Raw genomic sequence first — 25,805 nt, 5'->3', positions numbered from 1 at the left:
CACCAAGGTTTCCAGTCAGCCAGAGGGCATCCTGCGGGAAACCTGGGGTATACTTAGACCTGAAAGGAGGCTAGAGCTGGTTACAGGCTTCTATTCAGGTCCGTAGGTGCTGGGAAAGTTCTACGAAGGACTGCCGCCCTGTGACGTCATGGTAGGATAGGCGGGGCCTGCTTTGTTGCAGTCCAATTAAACTTAAGAGTTGAATTTCTGGGCGGGGCCTAAGAGTCGGAACTATTTTCTAAGGGAATTGGGGTCCCACACGTGGGATGTGGCCGGAGTGTTTGGTGAAGAGGGAGCGAGTAGTGACTCTTGGAGTCAGTAGAAAAACCCTAAATTCCTCTCCCAAGTCTTCCAAGAAAAACCTTACTCTTAGTCGTGAGAAAGTGTTTTAAAAGTTTTCAGACCCTGGACTGAGCTGGGCGGAGCATTAGCGCTTAAGAGCGGAGTTGGAGAGCGGCTTTTAAAGGGTGTTGTTTAAGGTACTGGGGTGCCTGAGAAGAGTCTGTTCTGAAAGTTAGGAGTCTCAGCCTTGAGGAAGGGTGGACAGGTACCCCAGAGACTGAAGGATGCCTTTGGAAACATGCTGAAGTTTTTGTAGGTTTAAATATCAGCTTTAGGATTTGGGGTTTAAATTTTCTTATTCCAAAGACTTTTTTAGTTTGGTAATATCCAAGTTGGTTACGTATTAGATAAATTATTTACTCATATATTTAATTAACTAATTTGGGAACAGTCTCAAGTAGGCCATGGTGGTCTTGACTTAAGTGCTGCTACCTGGCTTTTTTGGATGGTGTCTCTGGTTTGAGTACTGAATTTCTAGTTTGCGGTGTCACAAGTTTTCCGGGCTAGAAAGTCTAAATGTTGATCTATTCTTAGGTTCAGAGTTAAGAAAACATATGAGTTTGGGGTATCTGGGAAGTGAGTCCATGTGTTGGAAGTTTGAATGGGGTGAGGCTGGAGCTAGGTCCTGAATTTAGGAGATCTGGCTTAATAGTTTTCAGAGATGCAATGAGGACCCTAAAATTTGAGGTTCCGGAGTTCGAGTTCATAACTTTGGGTCTTTGATTAATGATATCTCCTTTTACTTGGGAATATCCCAAAGACCCTCATATTGAGCTCTGGAATCCTCTAAGACTGATTTTGGCTTCTGTTTAGCGCCCTCCCCCCTGCCCTCGGTTTGGGGTGAGAGGCTCCTCTGGTGGCGCTGGCAAGCGGTGCATTCTGGCCTTTATGGGGCCGCATTCTACACTCTTGCTGGCAGCTCTTGCCCACTGTGTGTGTCCAGCGAGGCCCTGCATCATATGTGATCCATTTGTGGTGGCAGCGCTGAAGACTTTGGAGGAGACGTACCTGCCCGGCCACCTGGAGCCCGAGTACCACAAAGCGTTCATGAAGAAGGTGGAAGAAGATGTGAGGAGCTTCAAAGATCTGCCTATAAATAAGGATACCTTTTTGGGAGTCGTGGGTAAGGAGAGCAGGCCAGGATGCAGACCTTGAGAGCCTGGGAGAGGAAGGGCTGGGGCCAGAAGTCCTAGTCTAGGGGTGACAGGGACTGAAGGTAGAATGAAAACGTGGCTGGGTGTTAGTGGTCCACACCTTTATTCCCTTTATTCCCAGTACTTGGGAGGTAGAGGCAGGTGGATCTCTGAGTTCCAGGTCAGCCTGATCTACAGAGTGAGTTCCAGGACAGGTAGGGATACATAGTCTATCTATCTATCTATCTATCTATCTATCTATCTATCTATCTATCTATCCATCCACCCATCTATCTATCTATCTATCTATCTATCTATCTATCTATCTATCTATCTTAGAAAAGTCTTGGGATACACAATCAAGAAGTCTTTCTCCATAGCTCACAAAGTACAGGGTCTAGCAAATTTGTGTGTTAAAACTACAACTCCCAGAAGGCAAAGAATTGGTACACCTTTTAACCAGGTCTCTCTTTGCCTGATGGCTTCATTGGCATTGTAGTTTCTATGAGGTAGCAAGCCGGGGTCTGGAGTCTAGAGTTCTATATCTGCCCTCCGCACACAGATGAGGACACACTGGAACAAGCATCTTGGAGTTTTCTGAAGGATCTGAAACGTATCACAGACAGTGATGTGAAAGGTAAATATACCCAGGGATGTGGGCAGATCCTCAGAGAAATCACGGCTGCTGCTACTTCAAGCAGATGTTAAGATTCGTGTCTCTGCTTGAGTGCCAGTCTGGCCCTGCCACTTCTTAGCCAGGTGACCTTGAGCCTGGTGTGGCAACTTCCTCAGCCCCAATGTGGGAGTCATGGCCATCTTCCTTCTCACTGGCTGTGAGGATTGAGTAAAGGAACATGTGTGCGTTGTGCAGCCCAACGGTAAGTTCAGTGCCTGGGCTCATTGCTCTCTCCCGAAGGCTTCAGTAGGAAACGCCAGCCCAGACAGCAGGGGCAGCCTGCGCTTCCAGCTACTTAGAAGGCTGGAGCGCAAGAATTGCTTAAGCCTAGAGTTCCAGAACGGCTCGGGCAACATAATGACAACCTTTCCAAGCAAATAAGGAAGAAAGGTGTCATCCTGAGTGAGGTAGCTCATTCACAAAAGAACACACATGGAATGCAGTCACTGATAAGTGGATATCAGCCCAGAAGCTCTGAATACCCAAGACACAACTCACATATCAAATCATTCCAAAGAAGAAGAACGGAGAGGGCCCTGGTCCTGGAAAGGCTTGATCCAGCATTGTAGGGGAGTACCAGGATAGAGAAATGGGGGTGGGGTGATTGGGGAATGGGTGGAAGGAAGACGGCTTATGGGACTTACGGGGAGGGGGGAACCAAGAAGGGGAAGATCATTTGGAATGTAAACAAAGAATATAGAAAATAATAAAAAAAATTAAAAAAGAAAGCGAGAAAGAAAGGTTGAACCAGTTGCGGTGGTGCAGGCCTTTAATCCCAGCACCAGGGAGGCAGAGGCTGCCAGATCTCTGAGCTGATGCCAGCCTGGGCTACACAAAGTTCTAGGCCAGCCAGGGCTACATGGTGAGACTCGGAGAGGAGAGAGGAAAAAAAATCAGGGGTTGGGATGTTGGGTATGGGGGTGCATGCTTGAAGATGGAGGCAGAAGGATTGGTCACCCCCAGTGTGTCTGAGACCACTTGCATTAGCACCTGTGGTAGATGGAATGCTCAACTGCACCTCACACATGAGTTTGGGGACATCTTTTCTGGTTCTGTTTCCTTCTAGGAGAGCTCTTTTCAAAGGAACTACTTTGGATGATTCATCTGCAGAAGGACATCTTTGCCACCCTTGCTGCACGTTTCCAAAAGGAAGGTGAGGGAAGCTGGAGGAGCAGGACACACCCACTGTGGGAAACCAGGGGCTCCCTTAGCTCTGCTTCCACTCACGCCCTCCAAGAAGACCTCTCCCGGGGCCTTCCCGACCTGTCCCCAAAGCTCCTACATCTCAGAGCTCTCTGTTCAGCATCCACTCCTCCCTTTGGGGCTTGGTAGCAAAGCTTGTCCTTCCAGCACTTGTAAGGCTGAGGCAGGAGGATTGCAAGTTTGAGGCCACCTTGGGCTTAGCGCTGAGATGTTGAGATAGATAGACAGGCTTTCTGAGACTTACTCCTGTAAGTAAGTATAGGACTCAATGGGCAGAAGCGGAAAGGAAAATGCTCCAGGTCACCCTCATCGACATAGCAAGTTTGAGATAGCCTGGGCTACATGAGACTCCTTTCTAAAAACAAAAATAAATCTGATTTTCTTTCTCTTTCCCTCCATCTTTTCTTCCTTCGGAGGCAGTATTTTGTCCCAACCAATGCGGTGAGTCCATCATGCATGACCTGTCCCTGTTGCCCCGTGAGCCTCCCCTCTGACCAGTCCCTGGCCCTCCGGCACGCACTCCAACTTGGGTTTCTTAGGTAGTGAGCAGTGTTGTAGTTGCACCCCTTCCGGTGGGGCACTAACAATCTAGATACTGCAGCCAGCTGCCCAGCCCTTGACCTTGCCAAATTCTCCATTTAGCCCCACCTCTTAGTGGAAGAGTACAACTTTAACCTTCGCCCTTCAGGCACGATGTCACAGACTCTGATCTGGTGTAACATATGCGAGAAGCATATGTACTTTTGTCGGAAATCCATCGATTGTGGAGGTGAGGATGCCACCCAGCATTAGCGCCCAGTTTGCCCAGTTCAAGAAGGGGCGGGGCCTAGAGCAGAGGCAGCTGCAGCAAGGCTCCCCCAGAAGTAGCTGCGGCCGCCCCTCCTCCTTTTGCACAGAGCGCCAGATCGAGGTGCATCGCTTTGAAGACATGGTGCTGAACTGTCAACTCAGTTGGCATCACGCTTCTGAGGGACTTACGGATTACAGTTTTTACAGGGTGGGGACATCCAACTCCTGTGACCCTTGACCCTAAGTCTGTTAGACCTGTATGAGCCCGTGGGTCCCCTGCCCTGAACTAGTCCCTCATGGCCTGTTAGGGGTGTCCTCTGATCCCCAGTGAGAGCCCATGCCCTGACCAGGGACTCGCCACTCCTAGCCACGATGCCATGCACGGTAGCTGGTCTCCCATGAGGGTTAGGGAAATCAGCAGTCCTGATTCCTTCTTCCCCTGTACCCCAGGCCCCACGACCTTCTCACCCTGTATTCCACCCCCCCGCCCCGAGTTCCCAAATTCCCCAGGCCTCTGTGACCCCTTGAGCTTGGGTCTAGGTTTGGGGGAACAGTTCTGAGACCTTGATGTCCAAGGGGAAAGAACCTTATCTGACCAAGACGATGGTGGGTCCAGAGGATGCTGGCAACTACCGCTGTGTGCTAGGCACCGTCAACGCCGGTCCCGCCACCATCATCTACTATCATGTCACAGGTCAGTCTGGGGTGCTGGCAAAGTGGCATTCGGGATGGGAGATGCTTTGGAGGCGTGGCCTCATCCACGGGACCTGATTTACTTTGGGCATGACTTTGTTATTGGGTTTGTGGCCTTGACTATAACCAGGGTCTGTGCTGAAGGGTGTAGCTTCCCTTGGTGTGTTTTCCGGTCTTGGAGGTATGGCTTCCTGCCTAACTGGGTTGCCTTAGGCCTCAGTTGCACCTATTGGGGTGCACCCACCCTGTACAGAGGGCTAGGGTTTTGGGGTAGGCTTGCTATTACTGGCTGCTGCCAGGACTGCCCTTTGGCTCTCCTCTGTCAGTATTGCCCCCAAGGGCTGAAGAGGAAAAACCACCACCGAACATCGTAACCCAGGAGGAGCCAGAGACTCCTGTCCAGGTGACTACACAGCCACCGGAGTCAGAGCCAGAGCCAGAGCCCGAGCCGGAGCCCGAGTCGGCGGAGCCCGAGCCGGAGCCGGAGCCGGAGCCAGAGCATCAGCCGGAGCAGGAGCAGCAGCCGGAGCCGGAGCCACAGCCCGAGTCACAGCCGGAGCCGGATCTGGAGCCGGAGCCACAGCCGCAGCCAGAGCCGGAACTCACACCTACAGTCTCTCCTCATCCAGAGAAAAAACTGAAAAACCGCCTCTTAATTCTGTTGATCCTTGGCTTCGTGTTTCTTGTGACCAGCATCATTGTCTCGTAAGCTGTTGATCACTGGGAAACATGAAGGGAGGGTGGGCCTTAGGAAAGTGGACGTGGGTGGAGGGAAGAGGCGTGGGTGCAGTGGGGGAAAGATATGCACAACGAGCATCTGTTGATAGAGAAGTTGGGGGCCTGGGTAAGCAGGGTGGTGGTGGGGAGTGGGGGGTTGGGTTTGAAGACAGGCAGGCTTGGGGAGGGGGAGGGGCTAGGTGGAAGAGAGGGGCCTGATGAGGGAGTGTATGTAGTCTTGGCTAGGGAGAGATTTAAAAGAAGGGTGCAGACAATGGCTTGGATGGATGGATGGATGGATGGATGGATGGAAGGATAGGGCTTCAATGGAAGGGTAGGGCCTTGTGGAGGGAAGTGCTTTGGAGTGGGTCGGGCTTGGGTGGAGGGAGGGACTTCCTACAATCCAGTTCCGGCTCAGGACAGGAAGCTACTGGGCACCTTCCTGTGGGACTCACTTAGGAGGACAAGGCTTATATAAATTGCTAAGTTAGGCTTGTGGGGGGTTAGGGAAGTTTGCACGTCACTCACCCCGTGACCTAATGTGGCTCTGTGCACCTGTGTCCCGCCCCAGGGTGCTCCACTTTAGAAAATACAGAGCTAAAGCGAAGAGCTCAAGTGCGGCCCCCAAACCCTCCTCGACGGATTTCAAGTCAGAGCACGATTCGACCCCACAGTTGGGATCCAGGAAGGTCTCTCAGACAGAGTTTAACACTGACTCTGGGGATAGGGTCGAGGACGCTCAAAACTAATAAAAGATTTGACTTGTTGTCGCAGTATTTGACTTACTCCTGGGGACTGGTCCTGACTTCTGGCTCCAAGAGAGGAGGTCTGGATGCGCCTCCCTTCCCCTCCCCCACCGGAGGGGGCTGTAGCTGGAACGTGGGACCTCCCTTTGCATGTGGCCCATGAGTAGTGGGCCCAGAATCAAGGCACAGGCCAGGGCCAGTGCTGCCTCCTCTCCTCCCCCAGGCCTGGTCTCCTCACAGGACGCCCCCTCCCCGCTCTTCCTGCCGGGTTTCCTCTGGCCTTTTCCTGTCCCCCACCCAGTGCTGGGAGCTTGGGCAGAGGAAAACACTTTACAGAGGGATTGGGACTTAACGGAGGCCAACGGCACCAGGGCCTCCGGGTGCTACGGGACCCGAAGCAGGGTAAGAGCCGCGGCAGTGAGCCACCCATCCTGGGACCTAGGAGTTCATTGCTTTGCATCTCTGACTCCCTGGGATTCAGGAACCAGAACTGATTCTATCTTCCGTAACTCTTCACCCCACCCCACCCCACCTCACCCCACCCCACTGTGGCCTTAGGACTTGGGGCTCTACCCTCTTCCCTTAGGGCCATGCTATCTGGTGAACGAAAGGAGGGCGGAAGCCCCCGCTTTGGGAAGCTTCATCTCCCAGTGGGCCTGTGGATCAATTCCCCGAGGAAACAGCTGGCCAAACTGGGGCGGCGCTGGCCCAGCGCTGCCTCTGTCAAGTAAGTGGCCAACCTCTATGATATGCCTGCCATCTGTCCCTGTTTATCACTGAGCCATGCCAGGGTCCTTACAAAAGTGGGCAGTGGTTCTTGTCCTAAATAGACAAGCGAGCTGGGGGTGAGGTGGGGTGGAACACGGTGACATCGAGGCACAGGGAGAGACGTGGGCCGGCTGGATGGGCACTGGCATGGAGCACAGCAGACATCCCCTCTCTGTTCGCCTATTTCTTACCAAAGGTCATATCTTTATTAATTATATTACTTATCTCTCATCTCCATTCTTCCCACCTCACACCACCATCTTGGTTTTCTGTCCCCAACCCTGCCTGTGTCCCTTTCTTTGGTTCTTTGTCTCTGACCCTTTTGAGTTTCTGTCCCTCCCCCTATCTCTGTTTCTCTGTGTCTTCGGCCCCTCTCTCGGGGTCACTTTATCTCTGGGTGTCTCTCTGTGTCTCTGTCTCTGCGTATCTCTGTCGATCTCTGATTCTCTCTTCTGTGTCCTCCCTGCCCACTTGTTCCTCTCCTCAGGTCCTCGTCCTCCGACACGGGGAGCCGCAGCAGCGAGCCCCTGCCGCCGCCTCCGCCGCCGCACGTGGAGCTGCGGCGCGTAGGTGCGGTGAAGGCGGCGGGGGGCGCGTCGGGCAGCCGAGCCAAGCGCATCTCGCAGCTGTTTCGGGGCTCCGGGGCCGGCGGCGCCGGGGGTCCTGGCACGCCCGGGGGAGCGCAGCGCTGGGCCAGCGAGAAGAAGCTGCCTGAACTGGCGGCGGGTGTCGCTCCGGAGCTCCCGTTGCCCACGCGCGCCGCGGTGCCCCCGGGCGTGCTCAAGATCTTCGCTGCCGGGCTGGCGTCGGGCGCCAACTACAAGAGCGTGCTGGCTACGGAGCGATCCACCGCGCGCGAGCTGGTGGCCGAGGCGCTGGAGCGCTACGGGCTGACGGGCGGCCGCGGAGCGGGCGACAGCGGCTGCGTGGACGCCTACGCGCTTTGCGACGCTCTGGGCCGGTCCGCGGCCGGCGTGGGCGGCGGCGAGTGGCGCGCGGAGCACCTGCGGGTGTTGGCCGACGCGGAGCGCCCCCTGCTGGTGCAGGACCTGTGGCGCGCGCGGCCGGGCTGGGCGCGGCGCTTTGAGCTGCGCGGTCGCGAGGAGGCCCGACGGCTGGAGCAGGAGGCCTTCGGTGCTGCGGATGCAGACGGTCAGCCAGGAATGGGCACAGAGACGTGGGCGGGACTTAGGGGGCGGGAGGTGATGGGGACAGGGCTTACAGGGAGAGGAGGCGGGGCCTGCATGATAAAAAAGCAGGGACCTGGGTAAAGGTGCAGGGGGAGGCTCCGGGGTTGTGCTGGTGGCGGGACACGCAGAGTGGGAGGACTCTGGACTGGATGTGCTGGAGTGCGGTGTAATCGGAGGGGAGGCGGAGCCAGCAGGACAAAACTGGTAGTGCCACTCTAGGGCGGGACTTACAGGCCCGGGTCTGATAAGGGCTGTAGCATGTATGGTAAAGGGGTGTAACCTACATGATATATCTTTTATTACTTTACCTTTGGGGTATAGCTATATATATTTCATTTTAACCAAGACAGGGTCCTGTAGCCCAGGATGCCCTTGAACGCTGGAGGAGCCCAAACCTCCCGAGTGCTGTAATTATAGGTGCACCACCGTGCCTAGACCATTCTTTCAGTTTGAATCTCGATGAAGTTCTAGGTGAAGGTTCAACGGAATAACATATATACATGGCATAGCACATGCTTAATAAAGGATAGGGTGGCAGAGAGTTGCTTCATTGGTTAAGAGCACTGGCTTGCTCTTTCAGAGAGGACCCTTCCAGCACCCGCATGGCAGCATACAACTGTCGGTAACAACACTTTTAGGGGATCTGACACCTTCCCACAGACATACATGCAGGCTAAACACCAATAACCACTCAAAAGAATGACAATTATTGTCGCCTTCTTCCTCAAGGGGAAAAAAAAGGCTTTTTCTGAGCACACATTTCGAGCCACACATGTTTTTGGTCTCTGGTGTCCATGGACACGTGAAGTTGCCCCGATTAGTGGAAAAACACGTTTATTCATTAAGCTGCTTTCAACAGGGAGCCTTCTGTGTGTCTATGACCTGCTAGGAAACTTTGTTAGGAAGAAATAATTGTTTCCATCTCCCCATTGACAGTTCTCACTGTTAATGCCCAGACCACTCCCTTAATGCATGTTAGAAGAATGAATTTCTAAGCTGACAACTCCAAGTTGGAGTCAGGCAAAACCAATGTCCAGAGCTAATAGTCTGTGGTCCTCATCTCTCACAGGCACGAATGCCCCATCTTGGCGGACCCAGAAGAATAGGTCTCGGGCAGCATCTGGCGGGGCAGCTCTGGCCAGTCCTGGTCCAGGATCAGGATCGGGGACCCCCACTGGGTCCGGGGGCAAGGAGCGATCTGAAAATTTGTCCCTGCGTCGAAGCGTATCTGAGCTGAGTCTCCAGGGGCGGAGGCGAAGGCAGCAGGAACGCAGGCAGCAGGCACTTAGCATGGCCCCAGGGGCAGCTGATGCTCAGATGGTACCAACGGACCCTGGAGACTTCGATCAGTTGACTCAGTGCCTCATTCAGGCACCCAGCAACCGTCCCTACTTCCTTCTGCTCCAGGGCTACCAGGATGCTCAGGTTAGCACTATCTCCCCCTACTCACAGAGCCACATCAGAAGAAACTACAACACCCAGAATGCCTTGGGCTGAGGCCCTCTTCAGTATAATGGCGGTTCCCACAGGGTTCCCAAATAGGAAGCAGCATGGTGGGAGCTGAGGTGGAGGGCAGATGCAAGGATCCTATTTGAGGGGGTATAGTGAATATTTCCTTCCATTCAGAGTTGGAAGAAAACATGGTCTTGGTCAAAGGCCAGTCCATTGTCAAAAGGACATCCCTAGCAAACATCCGTTTCTTGAAGGAAAGTCTGTGTCCTAGGTCATTGAAATCTTTGTTTGGTACCTAGATCTTTGTTCTGGAAATGGCTCCTTTCTTGATGGGAGAAATAGACTAATCCATTTATAAAGGTTCCCATGGAAACCACCTGACCTCTTGTTTGTGTTGGCAGGGAGGCACTGAATCCTGTATGCATTTTTATGTTTGTAGTTTTGAGGATTGAGCCCAGGTCCTCCCACCAGCTAAGCAGGTGCTCTGTCCCCAAGCAAAGCTCCTAACCCTCACTGTGGGTTCCAGACAAGCATGGGACGTCTAAACCACTCTTGCAGACCTTTTAAGTAGAGCCAGGAGCTCCAGGCGGACCCTCCTCCATCGGCCTCCTGAGTAGCTGGCGCCACACACCTGCACCATCGACCATGTTTCTATATGTTACCTATTCGGGTGTCACGAGACCACAAGCGGTAGGTTTATGTTAGAAAGGGGGTCAGATGGCGCATCCATTTTTAAAGATGGAGGTGAGCCCACTTTTAGGCCAGGGTTTTCTGCAATTTATCTTTCCAATCAGTGGATCAAATAGGGTGTGTAAGAAGGGGCCCTCTTTGAAGCATCTATAAACATTTCTAAGAGAGCCGCTGTCTCTGTGGAGGTCTCCGGATATCTACTTTAGGATGGGGAGATTGAGAGCCTCTATTAATTAACAGGGAGAAACTTTTAACTCCATCCTGGGTCATGAGCGAGTCCATTGTAGACATGTTTCATCGGGAGCGAATCCATCACTGGGTGGAAAGATATGAAAGTCTGGTGTGTGTGTGTGTCTTCTTGTAAGTGCACCTTCACTGGGTGGAGATAATGGGATCCCCTCGGTTCATGGGCTTTCTCCATAAAGACATCCATTCCTTACTTGCTTTGGGATGATTCCAAGACAAACTTACCGGACAGGAAAATACACTGGAGAATTAACAAGTGGGGCTCCAGGGTGATTGTACAGGGCCACTTTAGGAAGGCGGTAAGGTGTCTGTGAAGCCCCTGTCCACAGGGCTGGATGGGTCAGAAAGTCCACTGAAGGACCAGCACAGTCCACTCAGAAGACTGAGGAGGTGATTTACAGGAGAACATTGTTTGGAAATCAATCTCTCTCTCTCTCTCTCTCTCTCTCTCTCTCTCTCTCTCTCTCTCTCTCTGAGCCAGTAGAGGCCATGCAAATGACCTTTTTTAAAGGGTGGAGCTAGGACTAAGAGATGCCTCTACAGGCAAAAGCACCCACTGCCAAGACTAAAGATCTAAGTTATCCCCAGATCCCACATGGTGGAAGGAGAGAACGGATTCACACGTTGTCATTGATCTCTGAGAATGCCACCATGCTGCTACCCCCTTCCCCATAAACCTTTTTTTCCTCCCAAAAAGGAGGCCACCACAAAGTGTTGGGATAGGGTATTCACGGGCAAAGGTTCTCATCATTTAGAGGCGAAGTGGAGTGAAATGAGACTAGTGTGGGCGAAGGATACTCCGTGGACACACCCATCCCCACAACAGCAACTTTTGCTTTGCTCTAGGACTTCGTGGTGTATGTGATGACACGAGAGCAGCACGTGTTCGGCCGGGGCGGGCCCTCGTCGTCCCGCGGCGGATCCCCAGCCCCATATGTGGACACCTTCCTCAACGCCCCAGACATCCTGCCTCGACACTGCACGGTGCGAGCGGGCCCTGAGCCCCCGGCCATGGTGCGCCCATCCCGGGGCGCTCCGGTCACACACAATGGCTGTCTTTTGCTGCGAGAGGCAGAGCTGCACCCCGGAGACCTGCTAGGCCTAGGAGAGCATTTCCTGTTCATGTACAAGGACCCCCGCACCGGGGGCTCTGGGCCCGCTCGGCCATCCTGGCTGCCTGCACGCCCCGGGGCCACACCACCCGGACCGGGCTGGGCCTTTTCTTGTCGTCTGTGTGGCCGTGGCCTTCAGGAGCGTGGTGAGGCGCTGGCCGCCTACCTGGACGGCCGCGAGCCGGTGCTGCGGTTCAGACCACGAGAGGAAGAGGCGCTGCTGGGCGAGATTGTGCGCGCTGCAGCCTCGGGTGCAGGGGACCTGCCCCCGCTAGGGCCCGCCACTCTGTTGGCGCTGTGTGTGCAGCATTCGGCGAGGGAGCTGGAGCTGGGCCACCTGCCTCGCTTGCTGGGCCGCCTGGCCCGGCTCATCAAAGAGGCCGTTTGGGTGAGCACCCCCTTGTCCTACAAGTCTTCCGGTTAACCCTTCCCCCTTTTCCATCATCAGCCACCCACCTGCGCGTCACAGGTCATTTCTGCTATATTCCTACCCTCTCCTGTATGTTTTCCACAGTATCTCCTCTAGCTCAACCAGCTAGCTCCCTGTTCAAGCCTCGGGCAAGAAGAAACTGTTTTTCCCATAATGCTTTGAGATGGGCTGAGCTGATACACACATAGGGTCCTGGCCCGGTGGATCCATCCACTGTGCTTCAAGAAGTAACTACTTTTAGATTCTTAGATTTGTTTAGCAGTCCTTGCGTTGGACCCCAGATCTTTCAGTATGCCGGGCAGGTGCTCTCCTACAGACACCTCCGCAGTCCCTCACTGATGGATTCTGGGCAGGTGCTCTCGTGCCCGCCGAGCCTTGTCCCTGACCTGTCACTCAGGGACTCCAAGAAGGCCCTGGCCACATTGCTCAGCCACATCCCAGCCCTCAATTGTTTGTAGAAAGGTTTCACTAAGTTGCCTAGGCTGACCTTGGGCTTGAGATCTTCCTGCCTCTGCCTCTGGAGCTGTGGAATCATGGAAGAAAGGCACTTTGGGATGTGGGAGGAGGGGCCACCGGCCAGAAGCAAGAGAAGCCTACCAGAGGTCATAGAGGGGACTGAGTTGGCCAGCCCGTGGGGCATGGGACTTGGAACAGTAAAATCAACCAAAAAACACGAGAGGATCCATCACTGGAGAATTAGAATGGGAGTACACACACACACACACACACACACACCACACACACACAAACTGAATGGTGGTGCAGCCGTGTCTTCCCACCTACAAACGAGGCTTACCTGTGCCTGGGCACCTTAGTTAGACACTGTCTCAAAAGAAGAAATTAAAAGGCACCCAGCAGTGGTGGCCTTTAATCCCAGCACTCAGGAAGCAGAGGCAGGTGGATCTCTGGAAGTTCAAGACCAGCCTGGTCTACAGAGTGAATTCCAGGGCTGTGTTTCAAAACAAACAAACAAACAACAAAAATCAACCAAACAAAAAACTTAAAAACACAAAGTTAAAGGGCTAGAATCCCGATGCGTGTGGCATAGTTTTGTGATTCCAGCACTTGGAGGAGGCAAAACTATGAGTGTACTAAATTAGAAGCCTGCCCATGCTAATGGAAATCTTAGCAACAAAAAGGTGTGTCTGTGTCTGTGTGTGTGCGAGTGTGTGTGTGTGTCTGTGTGCGTGTATCTGTGTCTCTGTGTGTGTGTGTCTGTGTGTGTATCTGTGTCTGTGTGTGTGCCTGTGTGTGTACCTGTGTCTCTCTGTGTGTGTATCTGTATCTGTGTGCATGTGTGTGTGCGTGTACCTGTGTCTGTGTGCATGTGTGTGTGTGTATCTGTGTCTGTGTGTGTGCATGTGTGTATGTGTGTGTGTGTCTGTGTGTGTAACTTGGGGGAAAAAGTGCTTGTCTTGTAAGCTTGAGGTCCCCAGAACCCATGTAAAAGCTGGGAAGACATAGTGATACCCGTCATCCCAGCACCCAGGGAACCTCAGTAGCCTTCCCTGGAGTCAACTGGCTAGCTAGGTAGCTGGACTTAACTGGTTCCAAGTTCAGGGACAGCCCCTACCTCAATAAAGCGGAATCACTGAAGAAGACACCAACATCAACTCCAGGCCTCCGCATACATGTGCACCCACACATACGCAAACACGGAGCCAGCTCTGCGACATACTCAGAGAGACACATGTATGAGCTCACACGTTTGTGCTCAAGAAAGGTCCATCTAGGCAAACTAATTTGCATAGTCTCGATCCCCTCAATCCAGCCCCTTACACCGATTTTTATCTTACTGTTCTACAGGAAAAAATTAAAGAAATTGGAGACCGCCAACCAGAGAAGTAAGAGAAAGCTGGGGTGTGCAGGTCTGGAGGGTCACAGGGTTGGGGTGAGAGCTCAGCTCTCCCATGGTGCTTTAGTGCGAGTTCTGTGACTCCTTGGGTGGGGGAAAACTCAGACCCTGACGTTTGGTCTTTGTGTTGAGGGTCCCTTCTCTTCTTCCCTTAGCCACCCAGAGGGAGTTCCTGAGGTGCCTCTGACACCGGAGGCTGTGTCTGTGGAGCTGCGACCACTCATACTGTGGATGGCCAACACCACAGAGCTGTTGAGCTTTGTTCAGGAGAAAGTGCTAGAGATGGAGAAAGAGGCTGACCAGGAGGGTGAGCTGGGGACTACTGGGCCCACTCTAGCCTGCTGTCACACCCTGAGCCTAGAGGCCTAGGCCCTAGCAGCCAGCATGTTCCCCTCTCACCCCCAGGCCTGTCCTCGGACCCACAGCTCTGCAATGACTTGGAATTGTGCGATGAGGCCTTGGCCCTCCTGGATGAGGTCATCATGTGTACTTTCCAGCAGTCTGTGTACTACCTCACCAAGGTGCTGCTTCCCTTCTGAAACACTCTCGCTCTCCATGTGACTGGCGTCGTGTTGCTCTGACGTCACTTCCTTCTCGACTTAAGAGTTCTCCTTAGAGTCACTTCCCATTTCACCCTAGCACCTTGCTCTTGTCACACCACTTCCTGTGTGGGCTGGCATCACTTCCTGTGTGGGCTGGCATCACTTCCTTTCTGGTTCATTTCCTGTCTTTGCTCTCCTTATGCCTTGTCCAACTGAGTTGGTCTCCTTTTTTTTTGGTTTTTTGGTTTTTTGGTTTTGGTTTTTTCGAGACAGCATTTCTCCGTGTGGTCCTGGCTGTCCTGGAGCTCACTCTGTAGACCAGGCTGACCTCGAACTCAGAAATCCACCTGCCTCTGCCTCCCAAGTGCTGGGATTACAGGCATGCGCCACCACCGCCCAGATACCTTTTTTAAAAAAAAGCTTACACTTGTGAAGTTTACTGTTGAGTTTTGTGTGTGTTTGCTGACATCACTTCCTGCATCTGACTTCACTTCCCTTTTCTGAGCCTCAGTTCTTTCTTTCGTCACTGAAGTAATCTTGTGGGGCTTGGTTCACCACCACCACCACCTTTGACGTTACTGTTGGTGACTGGGTTTTGGTTCTGGTATACTGGATTCTCTTATCTGTAAAATAAGAGGGAATCTCCCAAAATATACAGTCTGTATGTTCTGGGAGTGGCCTTGACTGGGAAGCCCTTTCCTCTGAGGGTTTACTTCTTGCGTGTTCTTGACAAGCACGCGCTTATGTTTTCTCTGTCATTTCCTGTCCTTGGCTTGCTCTCACTTCCCTTGGCTGGCTGCCACCCAGCTCCTACTTCTGGACTCTCCATTCTTTTAATTTCCTTTGGAAATTCTACTCAGACGTTTCCTTGACGTCTCTTTTTTTGTCCAGGGTCCTGTCCTACGTGAGCTCTCTCTCTGTGAGAACTACAGATGACATAATGCATGAGAGATGCTCTTAAAATACCCAAGATACTTCCCGAAAACATCTCTCAGGACAGATTCTTCCAAAGAGCCTAATACCGGCTAGAAACCCATCTATGAAATAGGGATTTGATCACAGAGACCCCTGGGAGTGGTGACAATAGAATGGACTACAATTCCCAGAAGCCCTTCTTGGAATTCCCCATTGTCTCCACTGACCTCACTCTCAGGTTGTTGCCTCTGTTTCCTCCCCAGACTCTTTATTCAACCCTGCCAGCTCTCCTGGACAGTAACCCTTTCACCGCTGGGGCAGAGCTGCCAGGACCTGGCGCGGAGCTGGAGGCCATGCCACCTGGGCTCAGGCCTACCCTGGGTGTGTTCCAAGCAGCTCTAGAACTGACCAGTCAGTGTGAGCTGCATCCCGACCTCGTGTCCCAGACTTTCGGCTATTTGTTCTTCTTCTCCAATGCATCCCTTCTCAACTCACTGATGGAAAGAGGTAAGGGTTGTGCTGGGACCCGCCAGGAGCTATCCAGCCCTAATCCAGGCAGGCAGACAACCCAGGCTCAGGCTTTGGGTAGCTTTGCCCGGGAAGTAGGTTCATTCATTGTCTCTCATTTCTTCCCACACAGGTCAAGGACGGCCTTTCTATCAATGGTCTCGAGCCGTCCAAATCAGGACCAACTTGGATCTCGTTTTGGATTGGCTGCAGGGGGCCGGGCTGGGTGACATTGCCACAGAGTTCTTCCGGAAACTCTCCATTGCTGTGAACCTGCTATGTGTGCCCCGCACCTCCCTGCTCAAGGTCAGCTTTATATGACTTTGGCGGTTGAATCTCTAACCCAGCTCAGTTAGCCTCTGTATTCAGCCTCTCTGTGACCCCGAGTCATCTCCAGCCTGTGAGATGACTTAAGACACCATGCTGGACCACTGGCAGCTACCCAAGTCAGTGTCAAGAATTATTGAACATGGATGTCTGAATACTTCTGACTTGGAACTTGCTAGAAATAGTTTTCTATGCTCCATTTCTTAGATACGTTGTGTCAGAATTGTGGTTTGAGATGGAGGAAAATGATGGTTAAGAGCATTCGTTGCATGCTGGGAACTGTGATGATAATATCATTGAACACCTCATTTAAAGTAGATTATCAACAGTTTTCTTCAGATGAGAAAACTGAATCAGGTAGATCACATAATCTTTTTTTTTTTTTTTTTTTTTTGGTTTTTCGAGATAGGGTTTCTCTGTGTACCCTGGCTGTCCTGGAACTCACTCTGTAGACGAAGCTGACCTTGAACTCAGAAATCCACTTGCCTCTGCCTCCCAAGTGCTGGGATTACAGGCATGCGCCACTATGCCCGGCTATAATCTTACTTTTTATTATTATTTATTTATTTATTTATTTATTTATTTATTTATTTATTTATTTAGAGATCTTGCTATGAAGCTCTGGTTGACCTGGAATTCACCAGTCTGGCTTTGAGCTAATGATTCACCTACCCCTGTCTTCTGAGTTGCTGGGATTAAAGGTGGTCACAACCACACTAGGCCTCTACATTTTTCTTTAAGATTAATTTTTATATGTGTGAGTGTTTGCCTGCACGTATATATGTGCGCCATGTCCATGACACGCCAGAAGTGGAAGGCAGATCTTCTGAAACTAGACCATGTAGGTGCTGGGATATGACGCAGTTCTCAACTGGGTCCTCTGCAAGAGCAGCAATTGTTCTTAACTGCTGAGCCTTTACTCCAGACCCTTAACTTCACTGATTTCTATCTTCTTACAGCACTGGGGATTGAACCCAGGGAGCTGCACATGTCAGGCAAACGCTGCCGCCGACTGTAACTCCAGACTCCTTTTTACTTTTTAAAATTTTTTTAAAGATTTATTTATTTATTTATTTATTTATTTATTTATTTATTTATTTATTTAATTTAAGTGACACTGTCACTCTCTTCAGACACACCAGAAGTGGGCATCAGATTCATTACGGATGGTTGTGAGCCACTGAGTGGTTGCTGGGATTTGAACTCAGGACCTTCAGAAGAGCAAACAGTGCTCTTAACTGCTGAGCCATCTCTCCAGCCCTACTTTTTAAATCTTGAAATAGAGTTTCACCATGTTTCCCAACCAGGCCTTGCACTTTGAATCCTCTTGCCTCAACCTCCTAAGAAACTGGGCTGGCTGGCTCGCTGGCTGGCAGGTGGGCGGGCTGGCCAGCCTAAGGGGCCCAGCTGTGACCATAGCTGTCTAACTTGGGGACTTCCGCTAGGCTTCATGGAGCAGCTTACGGACCGACTACCCCACCCTGACTCCAGCTCAGCTCCACCATCTCCTCAGCCACTACCAGTTGGGTCCCGGCCGTGGACCACCGCCAGCCTGGGACCCACCACCTGCAGAGCGAGACGCTGTGGACACAGGTGTGCAAAAATGGGTGAACAAACACTGAGATGTCTTCTTTACCTGAGACCTAAGAGTCCCTGTTCCCAGCCCTTCCCACTTTCACACCCAGGATTCTCGATGAGGGTTTGGACCCCTTTATTTCCCAGGATCCAGATGCCCTCTCCGAAGGGTTTAAAGACTGGCTGTCATTGTAACAGTAGTAGGGCTTACTTACTTTGGGGCCCCTTCAGTAAGTTACGAAGAATTCAAACATGTAATTGTTTTTTGTTTTGTTTTTTTTTCTACTTAAACTTCATCCCCTAGCCTCTTCTCTCCACATCTCTAACCCTAACCCAATTAACAATGGAATAGATTTTTCCGTCCTCAGAAATCTCCCAAGATTTCCCACCCCATCCTCAAGGTTCCAGGCGACCTGGGACCCTATTTGCCCAGTAATGGACCTATTTTCTCTAGCCTTCTTGGTTTTTCGAGACAGGATTTCTCTCTGTAGCCCTGACTGTCTTGTAACTCACTCTGTAGATCAGGCTGGCCTCGAACTCAAAGAGATCCACCTGCCTCTCCCTCCAGAGTGCCGGGATTGTGTGTCACCTTGGCCTTTCCCCCACCCCCACTCAGTTTGAGCCCCAGTTTGAGCTAAAATTCCCATCATTCTTTGGCAGAGAACCACGTTTCATGCTGGGATTTGTAGTTTTCTCTTACATAAGGCGATAGGCAACCTCACACTCATGCTGAGTCTTTAATTCGGTTTTCCTCGTACTCACAGGGGATATCTTTGAAAGTTTTTCCTCGCACCCTCCTCTCATCCTGCCCCTGGGCAGCTCACGCCTGCGCCTCTCGGGCCCTGTGACAGATGACGCATTGCACCGAGAACTGCGCAGGCTCCGTCGCCTCCTCTGGGATCTTGAGCAGCAGGAGCTGCCAGCCAATCATCGCCATGGACCCCCGGTGGCTGCGACACCTTGAAAACCAATGACAAAGGAACGCGCGCAGCTCGAAACTGCATAGGTTCTTAAGGGAGCCCGCCTGGGCGAAGAGCATTTTGGGAGTTGTAGTTTCCCCGAGTAGACCGCTGAGAGTTTGAGTTGTTGGGTTGGTAGATGATGGGACAATGAGAAGATGGGCTTGGGATGTGAATACCAAGAAGTAATAAAAGTTATCTGTGGGATTGACCTCACTTGTCAAGACTTGGGGGGGCTTAGCAAAGATTGTTTTTTAAGGTGCCAGGGACTGTGCTTGGAACATTGGGCGTCTGCCGAGTTTGGGGAGATATTTCTAGCCATGGCCTCAGCTTGCCCTCTAGCACGAAATGTGACCCTGGAGTACTGAGCACTGCCACACAACTCGGAACACAGCCCGGACCGTGTTCTTCTGCATATCAGACCCCGTGTACTACCAGTGAGAACAGGTCACCACCATGTCCCTTCTACTCACAAAATCCAAACACGAGCTTCTTCTCCATTCCTTCCGATGCTGTCTGCCTACTGTGCACACCGCTGAATTCCAACACGCAGCACCTCTCGGGAACTAGCCCTATTCCTTCAGATCCAAGAATGCAAACCGCAGCTTCCCCCCCCCGCCCCCACCAGAGGCCTGAGACTCAATGCTCCACCCTCAGACCTAGAGTCCTGATTTCTGCCTCCTTCCTTTCTTAGAACTAGGGGTCTGGGCCTCATGTCTGAACTTTCCCCTCCTCTGAACTTGACTCCTACTGCTGTGTCAGGAGAAAAAGAACCAACAGGTGGCACCTGCCCGCAGGGTCTGAACACGACCACCTGCCGCTGTTGCTCACCCGGGTCCCCCTCTCGGCACCTGCTCCTGTCTGTCGCCAGGGACCGCTTACCCAACCCACAGCTCAGGACTCGGGGGAGGAGATAGTAAGGGAACCCTCGAAGTGAGCCTGGCCGGTCCTCGCAGCGTGTGTGCCCCGCCCCTTTTCTGGGTCCTAGCACGGTTTCTGATCCAAGGCTCGCTCTCTTGGCTCCCACTCGCCCTGGAAAGGGGAGTCGAGGGCGGCCCTAAACTTGTGGGGTGGAGCCTAAGGTCTCCAGTCTAGTCCGCGAGACTCCACCCGCTTCAAGGCACAGCTGAGCGGAGCCTACCTGGTGAGAAGCCCCTTGGGTAGATTCGGGGATCCTCTTTTTTACCCTTCATTCTTCGTTCTGGTTGCCCCTTCTGGTCCCAATATCTTTCCCACAGAGCCCGGTGCATGACACTCAACTCAATCTGTTTCAGGGACCCCTGTGTTTCCCAGACACCTGTCATATTCCTTGATTCTGTCTGTCTCAAATCTTGGATTCTAGTCCCTAACAGCATGCAGTTCTAGTCCTTAATCTCCTTCTCCGGTGTTCAGACTCCAGATGACTGTTTCCTGCGCTTTCCAAGACCCAGAGCTCCGGATTCCAATGCTCTCCCTGTTAGGATGCAGGAGCCCATGACTCAGGTCCTTCCCGCACTACCACAGTCCAGGGATTGAGACCCAGAACTCCAGGCCCAAAGCCTCCTTCAGACACAGTAGTCCATGCTCAAGTACTTCTCCCTGACGCCAGAACTCCAGGCCCCAGCCTTTCTTCAGTCCTAGGGCTCCAGGCTCGTGTCTCTCACACCCTGGGGTTCAGGACCAGCCCTCCTGACTCAGACCCAGGGCCCAGAGACCAGTCGTTCCCCAAAAGAGTTGACCTGGCCCAGTATTTTTGTCTCTAATCTTCCATGCTGTCCCTGAATTTCCCCCAGTGGCAGCCTCTCGTCATCCACTCTGACCCCCGTGCTTTGGGGGCTCTGGCTTCTTCTGTCCAGGTTTCCACCCCAGCCTTGGCAATGACCCTGGCAGCCTCCTCCCAGCGCTCCCAAATCATCCGTTCCAAGTTCCGCTCTGGTGAGAGGTTGCTTGTCTCTATGCATGCGGGGAGGGGTCCTGGAGCCAGGGTCCAGGGTCCCAGGAACACTCTTCTCTGGCTTGTGTGAATCCACCGGTGATGTTCACACACAATGGCATTTGAGCTCTGATGTGAAGTAGTAGATGAATGTACACACAGCTTGCTAAGCCATAGGTGGGGACACCCAAGGGTGCATATGTTGCAAAGGACTTAAAACTGACCCGTAGGCAAAGCAGAAGATCAAAATGGGACCTGGGTTGCATGTGCGGGTGGCAGGGGGACCAAGAGCTATCGGGCCTTGAAAGTGTCATTAGCCATGATTTGTTGCCAATGCAAAGAGTTCTGAACACTCAGAGAAGAGCAGAAATGTGCACTGGAAAATCTTTGCCCCCAAACTGAGGGTCAAGTCTTGAACATGTGATTGGCATTCATGATGGTGTACGCCAGGAAGAGTAAGTTGGGGTGGGAAATCATGTAATGTGTGCAAACTAGAGTCCAGAGAGATTTGAGCTTCAGGGTTTGGTCTGCAGGATGCTGGCTGTGGGGATTGCCAGGGACAACATGGAATGGGGTGCATGGAGAAAAGGAAGCGAGGGGTCGATGAGTCAGGTTGGCAAGATGGCGTCGGTACCAGGGTGGTCACAGACTCCTGAAGTGGCAGGTGGAGCCAGGAACATGGCGGCCTCTCGGCTGCAGGCTGGCTAGCTTGCAGTCTCAGGAGTGGCTCTGGCCCAAAATGCTTAGCTGGCAGGAGCAGGCAGGAGGCCCCGGGAAGGGAGAGGGAGCAGGCTGCCTGCCCACCCGCCCGGGGAGTGTAAGGGGGTTGGGCACGTGTGTCCCGCCAACAACTGCAGCTCCCACCCACCAGCCAAGTCAGGCTTCGGACACTCCCTTCCCGCCTTCCCTGTCCCACCTCCCTTTTCCTTCCTTAGTCCTACAGCTCCGGATCCACAGACGGAATCAAGACTGCAGTAAGTGTGGGCCCCCAAAGGGAAGGGAACGAGGCCTCAGTCTCCAAAGAGCATGCATGCTGGGTCCCACAAGAGTGAAACCCCAGCCTGTCATGTTCTCCGCCCAATGAGCTGTTTCCTACCGCCCAGCTATCCCACCCCAGATACCCTAATATTTCCTGGGCGGAGTCAGGTGTCCCAGCCTCTTCCATGCTCAATGTCTTAATATAGCTTTTTGACTTGTCCATTTCCCTAGAGTCAGGGGATACAGACATCACCTGGTCCTGTCCCAGGAATATGCTACATATCTGTGATCCTAAACAGTCCCTTTGCTAAGTACAAAACGCTCTTCCTCTCTCGAAAATGTGAAAATCTGGGTACCCAGGAGGCCAGCAGGACAGCTTGGGTTTTGCCTCTTGCTCCAGGCCAGCCCTCCTTTGTCCCTGGCAACCCTAGCCAGCCAGCTGTCTGTTGGCCTATTCAGGGTCCTCCTCTATCTCTTCAGCCTCTGGTTCAGACCCGTGGATCTCAGCCTCAGGCCCAGCTCTGGCTCCAGCTTTGCCCCCTGTTCCTGCCTCTTTCCTTGTCAGCCCTGGCATCTTGTCCCCTGAGCCAGCATATAGTCCTTGGAGGTCTCCAAAGAAGGTAAGTTTAGACAGGAGGGCAAGTGCCCGAGACAGTAGTTCTCCTAGGGAATGCCTTGCTTTTCTGGTGTCTCGAAGCTAACATTACATTTTCTGTAGGCTAGGAAGGTGGTAACCATGCCGCAACATCCCCCCCCTCTCTCTCTCTGTTGAGACGAACTCACTATACATGCCAAGGCTGTCTTTGAACTCCCCATCCTGCCCCAGGCTCCCTGGAGCCAGGATGACAGGTGTGGGAGCCACCACCGAATCAGCAAACCTGGCCTTACTTGCTCTTTCAGGAATCCCCCAAGAACTCCCAACATTGGAAGGAGCCTAAGGTCAGGGGGAACTTGACATATCATCTGTACATGCCTCCAGAACAGAGACAAGGGGCCAGGGCAGATCTCCAAGTGGAGAGGTCAACCCTGGGTCCCCCGGAACCACCTCTGTGGGAAAAGAAAAACTCACAGAGACCGCTCTCTCGGTAGGACTCTCATTTCTGTTCTCCAGGGGACCAGAAACTTAGACCTAGTCCTCCTCCCTCAAACCCAAAAGTGCAAAGGAGAGGAGCTTGCCTTGGGGCCTTCTCCCCGAGAACCTCGGCTGTGCATGCTCCCAGTCGTCTGTGGAGACACCCCAGTTTCCTATCTTCCACACCCACAAAATCACCCCCGTGTTTGCTCCAGCGGAGGTCCAGAATTCCTCATTTTCCTGCCTTCTCCGAAGCCCGTTTTAAAGTCCCTAAATGCCTTTCTCTCTCCGTCCTATCTGTCCCCGCCCCCCTCATGCCTGTCGCTAGGATGAAGCCTTCCTCACCAAGAGTCTCCAGTCCCTCGCCCCCTTCACACAAGCTGGAGCTTCAGACCCTTAAACTGGAAGAGCTGACGGTGAGTTTAGTGTGCAGTGTCCCAGAGCTGGCCCTCTTGCTCAGGGCTGGCACCAGACCTCGTAAACTCAAGCCCTAGGAAAGTCGGTCTGGATTGCGGTTCCTCCTCTTGATTTCCTAGTCACCCCTCCCCAGAGCTCGCTCAGCACCTCCTCTCTCTACCCCCTACTCAGGTCTCGGAGCTTAGGCAGCAGCTGCGCCTGCGGGGACTCCCGGTGTCTGGGACCAAAGCGATGCTCCTAGAGCGCATGCGTGGTGGCACCCCGCCCAGAGACCGGCTGAAACCCCGGCGCGAGGACAAAGAGACCGCTGCTCCCTGGCCGCGCCTCAAGCCCAAGGCTGCGGGAACTCCCCGGCCGCCGGGCACGGTGAGGGCGGGGCTGCATACACATGGACCAATAAAGAGAAGAGAAGAACTAGGCGAGACCTTGGAAGATTAGCCAATGAAATGCTGGAAAGGAGGCCTGATTTGCATTGAAGGGGCGGGTCTCAACAAGAGAGGCCCCCCCTCTGAGGTTGTAGTTGAGAATACCAGGAGGGCGTGGTTTAAGGGAGAAAAACCAATGAAAGAATAGGGGCGGGGCCTGTAATCATATTTAGGTAGTAAGAGCGCTTGCTGCCAAGCCTACTTGAGGTACATCACAAGTTGACTTGAGAGACTCTGAAAGTTATCCTCTGATGTACACACACAAACACACACACACACAGAGTAAATACAGTGTTTTGTTTTGTTTTGAAAGGATTGGATAAAGCCAAGGAAGGGCCGGGGCCTCAGGGCCTGGGAGCAGAACCTTGCTTGGTGTGCCGGGCTTATTGAACTCCCATCTTTCCTGGTTCTAGGTGAAGGGAAGTGCAACAAATCATAGGCTGAAGTTTTCTGGAGCTACGGATTCCCTGGGGACAGCTCCCGCTCCCGCTCCTGCTACTGCTCCTGCTCCTGCTCCTGCTCCCGCTCCCGCTCCCGCTCCCGCTCCAACTCCAACTCCAGCTCCTGCTCCAGCTCCGACTCCAGCTCCTGCTCCAGCTCCTGCTCCCGCTCCCTTCCCAACACCTTCTCCAGCTAGCCTGACTCTGGAGGAGGAGCTGCAGGAAGCGATCCGTAGGGCGCAGGTGGAAAGGGCTGCGGGGCTGGGGAGCTCGGGTACTGGGTGGTAGACCTCCGCAGGACCTAGGGTCACTTGCCATGTGCTCATCCACAGCTGCTTCCAAACCGCGACATCGATGACATCCTGGAAGACCAAGTGGAGCCAGATGGTAGGAGATTAGCTCCCTCATTTAGGGGGAGGAACTGAACTTGGCAACTCCTGGGTTCGAGGGAGAAGTGGGTTGGGAACCCATCCCCCTGAAGCTCACACTCCTCCTGCAGACCTGCTGCCTCCCATCCCTTTGGACTTCCCTGGCTCATTTGACCTGCTGTCTCCCTCCCCCGACTCGGAAGGCTTCTCTTCCGTCTTCTCCTCTTCACTACCGTCCCCCACAAGCTCCCTGCCCCCGTCTCCAAGGGCCCTCACCGATTCCTTGGACTGGCTGGAGGCCTTGAGTGGGGGTCCGCCACTGGGCTCTGGGCCTCCAGGACCCAGCATCTTCTCTGCGGACCTGTCTGACCCCAGTGGCAGTCGGCTCTGGGAACTGCTACCAGATCCATGGTGACAGACTCTTGGGTTTCTAAGGAGAGGTCGTCTGCACCCACAAAGACCCTCCAACTACAGAGAACTCAAGATGCCCCCATCCCCCCTGACTCACTGCTGCTGATGTGTTAGGTGTCTGGACCTGCGTACCGGGCCTCTGTATGACCCCCTCCCAGGCTCTATTGTTGGGGCTGGGGGGGTTCATTTGCAGTGCAAACAAGCTTGCTGCCTCCTTGAGAGACCTGCAGGTTGTGTGCGCTCTTTCCTCCAGACGCTGGGCCTGGCATCTGGGCATCCTGGATCTTCGTGCTGTTTGAGTTCAGGAAAGGACCATGTGAGTGTAGAAGAAGGACCGCACCCCAAGTTCTAGTTAGAGGTGAGAGGACCAGAAGCTGCTAGTGGGAGGTGACCACAAACTCCCTGTGACCTTGAACTTATGACCCCGCCCCCACCCCAGTACTTTCTTGGGTTTTGTTTTGTTTTCTTTTGCTTTTGAGAGCAAGTGTTGCTATGTAGTGCCAAGTTGGCCTCAGACTTGTGACAATCCTCCTGCTTCATCCTCCTGGGTGCTGAGATTACAGGCATGAGCCATTATACCCACAGCCCTCATGGTTTATTGAAGAGTTTCCAGGAGCCATGAGGTGTGGGAAGATAGATAAAAGGGGAGAGGAGGTAGAAGGCTTCTCAGGTGAGCCTCCACCTCCACCTCATGCTGGTGGGGGCGCTGGTGGGGGCGACGTCTGCCTGGTGAATTAAACTGTGGCTCTCCTGTGGCCGGAGGCTCGTGAGACTGGATAGCTGTGTCCATGTTTGCGCTTATTAACAAACCCACAGGGCAGAGATGCATCCGTCACTGTCACACAGCTGTGACCCACACACTCTAGAGAGAGTGGGTAGGGAGACGGACTTAATTTGCCCGGGTTTTCAGAAACT

The 25,805-nt window shown here is 53.0% G+C and overlaps 3 protein-coding genes across 7 annotated transcripts; all 3 read left to right on the top strand.

The window, feature by feature from the left end:
- The first annotated feature begins 252 nt into the window (after window positions 1-252).
- Izumo1 (izumo sperm-oocyte fusion 1) lies at window positions 253-6,319 on the top strand. Of its 2 annotated transcripts, XM_052162990.1 has the most exons (10): window positions 253-479; window positions 1,325-1,465; window positions 2,038-2,112; window positions 3,218-3,304; window positions 3,775-3,795; window positions 4,043-4,123; window positions 4,251-4,351; window positions 4,684-4,837; window positions 5,163-5,541; window positions 6,125-6,319. In XM_052162990.1, exons 2-10 carry the CDS (start codon window positions 1,390-1,392, stop codon window positions 6,300-6,302), a joined length of 1,152 nt encoding a protein of 383 aa, XP_052018950.1. In that variant the 5' UTR covers window positions 253-479; window positions 1,325-1,389; the 3' UTR covers window positions 6,303-6,319. The 2 variants fall into 2 exon arrangements, with proteins under 2 accessions (XP_052018950.1, XP_052018941.1); XM_052162981.1 differs by lacking the exon at window positions 253-479 and having other exon boundaries at window positions 1,097-1,465.
- Window positions 6,320-6,592: 273 nt separating this feature from the next.
- Rasip1 (Ras interacting protein 1) lies at window positions 6,593-19,078 on the top strand. Of its 2 annotated transcripts, none has more exons than XM_052162962.1 (12): window positions 6,593-6,701; window positions 6,886-7,026; window positions 7,555-8,219; window positions 9,327-9,682; window positions 11,492-12,145; window positions 13,994-14,031; window positions 14,198-14,349; window positions 14,448-14,563; window positions 15,763-16,006; window positions 16,140-16,312; window positions 17,779-17,926; window positions 18,673-19,078. In XM_052162962.1, exons 2-12 carry the CDS (start codon window positions 6,890-6,892, stop codon window positions 18,870-18,872), a joined length of 2,883 nt encoding a protein of 960 aa, XP_052018922.1. In that variant the 5' UTR covers window positions 6,593-6,701; window positions 6,886-6,889; the 3' UTR covers window positions 18,873-19,078. The 2 variants fall into 2 exon arrangements, with proteins under 2 accessions (XP_052018922.1, XP_052018928.1); XM_052162968.1 differs by having other exon boundaries at window positions 6,858-7,026.
- An 852-nt stretch (window positions 19,079-19,930) lies between these two features.
- Mamstr (MEF2 activating motif and SAP domain containing transcriptional regulator) lies at window positions 19,931-25,667 on the top strand. Of its 3 annotated transcripts, XM_052162949.1 has the most exons (10): window positions 19,931-20,011; window positions 20,703-20,781; window positions 21,715-21,753; window positions 22,238-22,377; window positions 22,658-22,842; window positions 23,158-23,245; window positions 23,418-23,612; window positions 24,085-24,354; window positions 24,444-24,498; window positions 24,611-25,667. In XM_052162949.1, exons 2-10 carry the CDS (start codon window positions 20,724-20,726, stop codon window positions 24,892-24,894), a joined length of 1,314 nt encoding a protein of 437 aa, XP_052018909.1. In that variant the 5' UTR covers window positions 19,931-20,011; window positions 20,703-20,723; the 3' UTR covers window positions 24,895-25,667. The 3 variants fall into 3 exon arrangements, with proteins under 3 accessions (XP_052018909.1, XP_052018899.1, XP_052018891.1); XM_052162939.1 differs by lacking the exon at window positions 19,931-20,011 and having other exon boundaries at window positions 20,277-20,781; XM_052162931.1 differs by lacking the exons at window positions 19,931-20,011; window positions 20,703-20,781 and having other exon boundaries at window positions 21,131-21,753.
- The last annotated feature ends 138 nt before the right edge of the window (window positions 25,668-25,805 follow it).

The sequence above is a fragment of the Apodemus sylvaticus genome, chromosome 1, assembly GCF_947179515.1.
Source record: "Apodemus sylvaticus chromosome 1, mApoSyl1.1, whole genome shotgun sequence".
Taxonomy (NCBI): domain Eukaryota; kingdom Metazoa; phylum Chordata; class Mammalia; order Rodentia; family Muridae; genus Apodemus; species Apodemus sylvaticus.
Note: the sequence above shows the minus strand (reverse complement) of the source record. Positions and strands in the feature narration are given on the sequence as shown.